This window comes from Bemisia tabaci, chromosome 1 (genome assembly GCF_918797505.1).
Source record: "Bemisia tabaci chromosome 1, PGI_BMITA_v3".
NCBI lineage: Eukaryota > Metazoa > Arthropoda > Insecta > Hemiptera > Aleyrodidae > Bemisia > Bemisia tabaci.
Genome location: NC_092793.1, coordinates 39,112,239 through 39,121,264, shown reverse-complemented (window position 1 = coordinate 39,121,264; position 9,026 = coordinate 39,112,239). Strand labels below are relative to the sequence as shown.

The following is a 9,026-nucleotide window of genomic DNA, read 5'->3' as shown; positions in this document are numbered from 1 at the left end:
TTCAAGCAGAATTAATAGGTCTCAATTCTGATTTACCTATTAATTCCAAAATAGACATCGAACAGGCGCAGGTAGAATTTGACGAGACAATACTTGCAGCCGAAGTCCGTTTTCTTTCGCTCACTCCTAAAACATCGAAAATTGAGGTATCCAATAATCATAGTACTCATGTTAAAAGTCATTCATCCTCAAATGTTCGACTTCCCAAACTTGAATTACCTCAATTCACTGGAAAATTAGAGGATTGGAGAAGTTTTTATAATTTATTCATGGTCTCTGTCCATAATGTAAATGAGTTAGCGAAAGTTAAAAAGTTCCAGTACCTTCTCACGTCATTGAAGGGCGAGGCACTGGACTTGGTAAAAGGGTTAGACATCACCGACTCAAATTATGATGTGGCTTGGGAAATATTATGTCAGCGCTTTCAATGTGAAAGAAGGCATATTTTTCATCACTTCAACGGGTTGCTTGACTTGCCAGAAGTGAAGGATGTCCAGCAAATTCCTGCACTTCTGACAAAATACAGGGAGCACACCCAGGCACTAGAGGGCCTCGATCACAAACTGTCCGAGTACTCTTCAATGCTCACTGCAGTCATGGTACAAAAGTTAAATAACTACTTTCGAAAACGGTTTGATGATTTTCGAGGCACAGAAACGAAATATCCCACCATCGATAGCCTAGTGGATTTCCTCGAAAAAGAGTGCCTTCAATTAGATGGTTCGGCAGCCACGTCGACTAAGCCAAAACACAAGCAACCACCATCAAAGCAGACACTCACGGCCTCAGTTCAGCCGAAACAGAATTCATCTCAACAAAAATGTCCATGTTGCACTCAAGACCATCCCATTTATTTTTGCGAGTCATTTTTAGCTAAATCAATCCCTGAACGTCGATCATTCGTCAAAGAGAAAAACCTGTGTTTCAACTGCATGAAATTCAATCACTCCAGTTCGGTTTGTAAGAACCAATACACCTGCAAAACATGCCATAAAAGGCATAATTCACTTTTACACTTAGAAGACACGTCAAATCAAGATTCATCAAAACCTCCCAAGACAGCTATGGTTTCCAACTCAAAACCAAAGGAATACGCATGCATTCTAGGAACTGCTCTAGTTCTAGTCAAAGATTCATTTGGTGGTTATCAACCTGTCAGAGGACTCATCGACAGTGCTGCCATGTCTACATTTATAACTAAGCGCTGTGCACACAAATTGGGTCTAAAAATCCACAAAGAAGCGCCTCCGATTTCAGGGTTAGGCAATCAAGCAGTCAATGATATTCATGGTACTGTGGAATGTGAGATCAAGTCTCGCATTGAATCGCAGCCAGTATTCACATCAACAGCAACAATAATGACAAAAATCACCACCGATCTGCCAAATATAAGTCTTCCCAACACAATGAGGAAACCTCTCAGGACATTGACTTTGGCAGATCCAGAGTGGATGAAACCAGGCCCAGTAGATCTACTAATTGGAGCCGACCTGTACCCTCACATTTATGATGGCAGAAAAATCATTCTCGATGAAAATTGGCCAATAGCGCTAAGCAGCATTTATGGATGGGTTATGACGGGCAAATTTAGCGCCCCGCATGACGCAACACGCACGGCAGCCGTGACAACTTCAGAATCAGCACCAATCACTGCTTTGCTGTCCATCAATTCAGAACCAATTGAAACTTGCCTTCGACGACATTGGGAGATAGAGGAACCCCCGTCAAGGCCAGTCAAAAGTCCAAATGACCTCTTACCCAAGTAGCATGGATTGCAATTTCATTGCAATGGATTGTGAGTTGATTGCAATTTTTGCTTGTTGCCTATACGTTCATTTGAAGGCGCTTAAAAAGTTGCAATTTTATTGCAATAAGTTTGCAAGAAATGTAGATTATGCTTGTTTTTCAAGGCACTATAAAGACTGCAATTTCGGTGCAATCATGTTGTAACAAATTCACGCCATGTGCCTGGCATCCAATTCTCTAGTTGTTTTAAAGTTTTTTCGACTTAAATGTCTCACCTACCTAACCCATATAGCCCAACATATTTTGAAAATATTGTCACCTTTATCAAAATATTTTCATGGCAATATTGTAAGTAAAATATTTTCAAAATATTTTTAAAACATTTTAAAGGAATATTTTGAAAATGTTTACAAAAAATATTTTTAAAATAATTCAAAAATATTGCCTGTAAACACGCATGTTAAAAATATTCCTTAAGAAAGTTTTGAAAATATTTTAAAAATATTTTTTGAAAATATTTTTAAGTTCTCAAGTTAGTATGTGGTATAATTTACACCGGTGTTAATTTAGTGTGAGTACCTATTACGTGATATCGAAAAAAAAAATCAGACAAAAAAATATGAAAAAAATAAATAACACGAAAAAAAATAAATAATAGGCAAAAGAAAGAAGCCTGAGAAAAACGGCGTTAATCAAATCTATGATGAATGTTGAGCCACGCACTGACGCAATGCATGCGATAACAGCCTTAACAGGCGTGATTTCAACCAAGCTCATCATCAGCTCCCTGTAGCTCAGTGGAAGAGTGCTCCGCTATGACATTCGCGGGTCGGGTTCAAGCCCACTCAAGGGCGTCCGGTATTTTATGCTGCTAAACGTCGTAGGACATTAGGTAAGCATGGGTTCGAATTATTATAATTTCCCCGGAAAATTTAGGGGTTGAAATTTAAAGGTCGTCAATATTGAAATTTCTTTGCAAAAAAAAAAAATTGCAACTTTTTTACAATGAGGGGGTCAGATGTTGTAAAATAATTGCAATTTTCTTGCAAGAAAGTTGAAATCATCTGGAAATTTTATTTCATTTAAATTGCAATTTTTTCGTTGCAAAATGCTACTTGGGTAGCTGAGGAACTTTTCGTGGAAAAACACGCAAGAGATGAAATAATCGAATGCGCCGGTGAATGCAACATGGAGCTGAAAAAGTGGTCAAGCAATGACCCAGAAATATTGGAAGACTTGCCGGAGTCCAATCTCAAAACTCCAGTAGAATTTTCAGATGCAAACAGTTCCGAATCGCTTCTCGGATTACAATGGCAGCCAAGCAGCGATATATTCTCATTCAAGGTTGAGAAAATCACACCGGTGTACACAAAAAGAGGTATCGCCTCAGTTGTCGCCCAAATCTTTGATCCACTTGGCCTGATATCACCAATTATGCTAAAAGGCAAGCAATTTCTTCAACAACTGTGGTTATTAGGCATAGATTGGGACGAGGCGGTGCCCCTCGAGCTTCAAGCACAGTGGAAAAAGTACACCGAAGAACTCATCAAAATTTCCGAGATCCGTATTCCGCGTCATGTGTCTCTGATCAATGGAGTAAAATTTGATCTTGTCGGTTTAGCGACGCCAGTAAATTAGGATACAGCGGCAATGTGTATCTGAGGGTCGAAATCAGCTCCGGTGAGGTCAAAACCAGCCTTTTAATGGCGAAAACTAAGGTGGCACCGCTAAAACCGATGAGCATCCCTAGGCTGGAGTTGCAGGGGGCGGCGCTATTAACAGAGCTACTAGATGCTGCTCACTACATATGTTCAATGGCTCATCCAATCAGGAAGGTGTTCGCCTATTCAGACTCCACAGTCGTCTTATCATGGCTCCAAACTCCTCCCTACCGGCTCAAAGTATTCATCGCTAATCGAGTTACTCGAATTTTAGAAGTATTAACACCTCAACATTGGGGGCATGTCAAGTCTGAAGATAATCCGAGCGATCTGGCCAGCCGAGGCTGCATGCCAGACAGATTGGCAGACAACAGTTTATGGTGGCATGGACCAAAATGGTTGCAAGAGCCAGAAGAAAAATGGCCGAAGTTGAGTCCATTTGACCCAGAAAGCAAAGCAGAAATCATCGACAAACTACCGGACATCGTCACGCTGGTACAAAATAAACAAGAATCATGGGAGGAAACTTTCTTAAAATCATTTTCAGGATTTGTTCCTCTGCTCAGAACCACCGTTTGGATGTTGAGATTTATCTATAATACCCGGCATCCTACCCAGAAAAGAACTGGACAGATTTCCAGTGCGGAGCTACAAGAAGCCCGGCACTGGTGGATAAAAATTATTCAAGGCAAAGAATTTAAATCAGAAATCAAAACATTGAGCGAGAAAAAAGAGAGCCCTGCCTCTTTATGCAAACTTCGTCCTTTTTTAGATGAACAGGGATTATTGCGAGTCGGTGGTCGACTCAGGCACTCAGACATGAGTTACGACTTCAAATTTCCCATTTTATTGCCTAAAAATCATCATTTCACTCAACTGGTAATCGAATATTATCACGATATGACACTTCACGGCGGTCCCAGCTCAACTTTAGCAGCAATTAATCAGCGATTTTGGATAATTAATGGGCGTGCTGTGGTCAGATCTAAACTTCAAAAGTGCATCCAGTGTTTTAAAGTCAGACCAAAATTCACGCAGCCACTTATGGGTGATTTACCAAAATGGAGGGTTCAGGCAGCATATCCGTTTCTCAATACAGCATGTGACTACGGCGGACCATTCCAAGTCAAAGAAAACAAACTCAGAAATGCAAGGCAAACGAAGGGGTATCTAGCCCTATTTATTTGTATGGCTACTAAAGCGGTACACCTGGAATTTGTAAGCGAATTGACTACAAAGGCCTTTGAAGGGGCATTAGCTCGATTTGTCTCTCGCAGAGGATTATGCAAAAATATGTTCTCTGATAACGGCACCAACTTCGTAGGAATGAATAACTCTTTAAAAGAGCTATATGCATTCTTAAAAACTAATGAAACAAGCATTGCGGAAAAGCTAAGCAAAAAGGAAATCAATTGGCATTTTCAGCCCGCTTCCGCGCCAAATTTTGGTGGACTACATGAAGCAGGGATAAAATCCGCAAAACATCATCTCAAAAGAATCATGGGTACTCAAATTTTCAACTTCGAGGAAATGACTACACTCGTGACTCGAGTGGAGGCAATAATGAACTCTAGGCCGCTCTGCCCGCTAGCAACAGATCCCTCAGATATGGACGCCTTGACCCCAGGTCATTTTCTTGTGGGTCACCCACTCAACGCCTTACCCGAAGAAAATCTAACAGAAACCCTTTCTAATCGCGTGGATAGATGGGGCTTGATAAACAAAGCCAGTCAACATTTTTGGCAAACATGGAAAAATGAGTACATCAACTGTTTGAGGCAGCGATCAAAATGGACTCAAGAAACTGATCCAATAAAAATTGATGATCTCGTCATTATTCAAGACAATAATTTACCTCCTCAGCAATGGAGATTAGGACGAATCACCAAGTGCTTTCCGGGCCCTGATGACGTCACACGCGTCGTCGATGTCAAAACCACCACGGGGACTTTACGGCGCCCAGTTTCCAAGCTCTGCCGCCTCCCCATAAGTTCAGACATGGGCCACCAAATATGAGCTTCTAAACTAACAAATTTTTTGAAACACTTCTCTGTTGAACGTGCGCTCGTTCAACGGGGGAGTATGTCTGATTTCCCCTTTATAAAAAATAATAATAATTATAATAAATTCTAGAAATCAACTTCTCAGCATTCTCAACTCATATCAGACCAATTCACAAAATTAAAACGTGTAAAATGATGTAAAATTGCGATGTTCCCAAACGGTCTCCATTTCAAGCATTACGATCAATGTAGCTTAACCTTGGTGATCGGGCGAACAACTCTGCACTAGACGTCAACTTTCAACCGCGCAGTAATGAGATCCTTTGTTCAGCAGCACGCAAGCGCCGCCGCCAATGACGAGTCAGCGCGCAATCGCAGTACCTGCCGCAGCCAATCACAAGTCACCGCGGCGCACGAGATTTGAACTTCGCCACAATAGAGCCCGCGCAATACAAATTCAGCGGCCAGCGGCAGCTTTCCCGCCCAATTCACTCTTGCTTCGCCAACCGACCAATCACAAGCAAGTTGGTTTCCCGCATTCGCACACAAAGGAAATCTGCATATAAATATACCCGCAAATCGCTAATCAATTCACTCTGAATGCAGCAGTCGACCAAGAAGCACCTCACTCTCAAGCTCTCAACAAGGATCAAGTCAAATCAAGCCAAGCAAGCAGCTGAAGAAACATCCTAAGGAGCTCAGCAAGAAATTGGCGTTTTTTGGATCAAGACCGAAGTTCAGTTTCCCGTTATATTGGCACCAAGGTCAAGCATTAGCGGTCATCATTACACAGAACGAAGCAAATTCATCATTTCAAGCATTCAAAATTATTCAACTTCCAGTCATCTCTATTTCGGACTCATACAGTTTGTATACCACCTCCAAGTTGGAGAAGCCGATTCTTCGGAATCTGGAATAATAATAAGTGCAATAGCACACAGCTCTCAATATTCACACCCTTCTGGTGTTCCTGCTCATTGCAGAAGCCGGTGTACTATACGCCTGGTAACCCTTCAGGTTTCCTATCCACGGATAGTAGCCGATTCACTCTGAGTCTGGTAAAAATAAAAACCCCAAGCTAGGATCTCTTCCAGATCATTAAAGCAAATCTGCAGTCATCTCAAATCTTTCTCTTCTCACTCTCATTTTCCGAGCCAAGGCAAATTGGGGGGTCGCTACGGCTCTTCACTTGTCTCACTTCAATTCCTCATATCCTATTCCATCTTTTCTTTCTTTGCTATCATTTCTTCAATTGGTCCCTCGGTAAAATTCACTTTCTTTCAACTTTTAGGTCTACTGTTGTTTTTTCATCATTTTTTAAGCCGTCACTCTTCACGCTCAGATAGTGAGAATGGTAGAGAAGTTACCTTTCATACAATGATGAATTTTCCGTGTATGTTTTGTACTCCGCTGATTCCGAATGCAGTCCTCTAGTACATCAGAGTGGTAGCGGTAGTGGTCCGTAGTACATCTAGGACATGCTCAAGAGCGTATTTCCTGATTTTTCCCAAGAAGATACTTTTCTCGATGAAAGGACAAAGTACACTATTCTGAATACAAACCTTATTCGTTCGTTTTCCATCTGAAAAGTAGGGTGAATATTTTGTACATGTCCTGTAGGACAAATCATGTGTACTTTTAATTGATTAGAATATCTCACTGAGTCCACCTAATTTACTTCAACACTGTCCTTGAAAAACACCTCACGCATTCATGGTGCTGTTAAATCTATATGACCGAAATTTATTATAATTATTTTGTGGGGATGTAAAAATTAAATTCAGCCTCCGTGTTAGGCACGAACAAATTACTGAACACAATGAAAATTAATTCTAGTTTACGATTTGTAGCAGTTTCGCATGCAGATAGTGTTTGTTTTCTGCACGCGTCATCCTACTTAACAGCAGAAACGTGGACTTAACAATTGAGAAGCTTTCCGGAAAAAGGGCACATTGCAAAAAATTGCGTATGAGAAAAATGCATCATAAGTATCCATCATTACTTTCCGGTCACTGATGATAACTTACATCGCAGCTTGGACTCCCGATTTCGAACGTAAGTCACAGTCAGTGGCCATAATTATAATGATGGAAACTTCGAATGCATTTTTCTCAAAGGCCATTTTTTGCTATATGTGCCCTTTTTCCGGAAAGCTCCTCAATCACATAGACGTATTGCTGAGTATGAGGCAAGGATCTCATATAGTTACTCTAGGAGGAATCTTAGGGCTGAGCCCGGATACCCTGCTGAATTTCCCAATAGGATCCCGGTGTTCAAAGTTCCATAGAAATTCTTACATCTGGTTACAAAAAGCGATAGAATTCGTATAGGTAGCTGGTTTTAGAAAGCGAAGGAAATCAAACAGCCGTGCTAAACAGTTTATTGCCTAACAATAACTTTATCGCCATCGTCTATCAAATACTGCAAGAAACTGCGTATAGCGGTCAATAGATGCTATAATAAATCTCATAGCCGGCTATTGGTTTATGGTATTTGGGACATAGATTCTAAAGCCAATTTATACCAGGATAAAGATATCCTCTTTTCCCTATCGAATGAAGATTTTCTAGAAAATGCAGCATGATAGGAGAAAATGGATACCATCTCCGGCTTCGACAGTCAAATGTACAGGATGTCCTAAACTTCACGTTTCAGAATTTTTTCTGCTTCGGTTATTTTAGGCCGGACACAGTCCAGGACCACGAGGACAAATAGAGACGAGCTGACCCGAGGAGTGCAGCTTTCGTCATCTCAAAGCCCCCTCGGTCACCCTTGGGAGTTCAGCGGACGAAAGGGTATTCCAACTTTGGAGAGCAGGATTCTTACCACAATTTTAAAAATAAGCTGAGGTTTAAGATAAATCAATACAAAAAAGTCCACCATCAGCCAATCCCTGTGCGCAGTATTGGTATAACACTTCGAGGGGAAATTTTTTCCAAAAGTGTATCCTCCTCCCCCTAAAACGCATTTGTTGGACATTTCGACTCCTGCAACATTCTTAATGTTAGAGAACAATTAGGTAGACCAAAACTGGTTTAAGCAGCCAATAAAGTACAAAATAGGTGTCCACCCTATCATATGCACCGAAAAATGTTTACCCTCTTTTTGAGCACAAAACGGAAAAATAACATTTGCGTTGTGCAAAAGAGAAGATTTGTCGTACCCATGGACTATAACATATACCCATAAACATCGAAGATTTTGTTCCGTGTGATGAATTTGCAAAAATTTCATTCAAAATACACAGTTTATGAAATTGTCAAGAGACGTGTAGCATTCCTGCAATCAGTGAACTGACAATTCCATGCTGAGTCCCAGGATTTTCCCCAAATATTTTATTTTTTTGCCGTGTCCATGACTGCAAAATTTTCTGAGTATGAGTAGTAGTATGAGTAGTATCGTACATTTTCTCCAAAAGGAAGTGTGGGTTGCAAAATCTCATTAGCATTGCATATTACGTGGTATACGTATCCACTTCACTTATTTTCTTGACATTCTGGACTACATCCGGAATCAGCGGAGTACAAAACATACACGAAAATTCATCATTGTATGAAAGGTAACTTCTCTACCGTTCTCACTATCTGAAATTTCAACAATTTTTAACAGAGATATC

General features: G+C 40.7%; 2 protein-coding genes across 2 annotated transcripts; both read left to right on the top strand.

The window, feature by feature from the left end:
* The first annotated feature begins 269 nt into the window (after nt 1–269).
* LOC140226109 (uncharacterized) lies at nt 270–1,766 on the top strand. The gene has a single exon (XM_072306607.1). The coding sequence runs from the start codon at nt 270–272 to the stop codon at nt 1,764–1,766; it is 1,497 nt and encodes a 498-aa protein (XP_072162708.1).
* Nucleotides 1,767–3,449: 1,683 nt separating this feature from the next.
* Nucleotides 3,450–5,423, top strand: LOC140226108 (uncharacterized). Its single transcript, XM_072306606.1, has one exon. It carries the CDS (start codon nt 3,450–3,452, stop codon nt 5,421–5,423), a length of 1,974 nt encoding a protein of 657 aa, XP_072162707.1.
* Nucleotides 5,424–9,026: the final 3,603 nt, after the last annotated feature.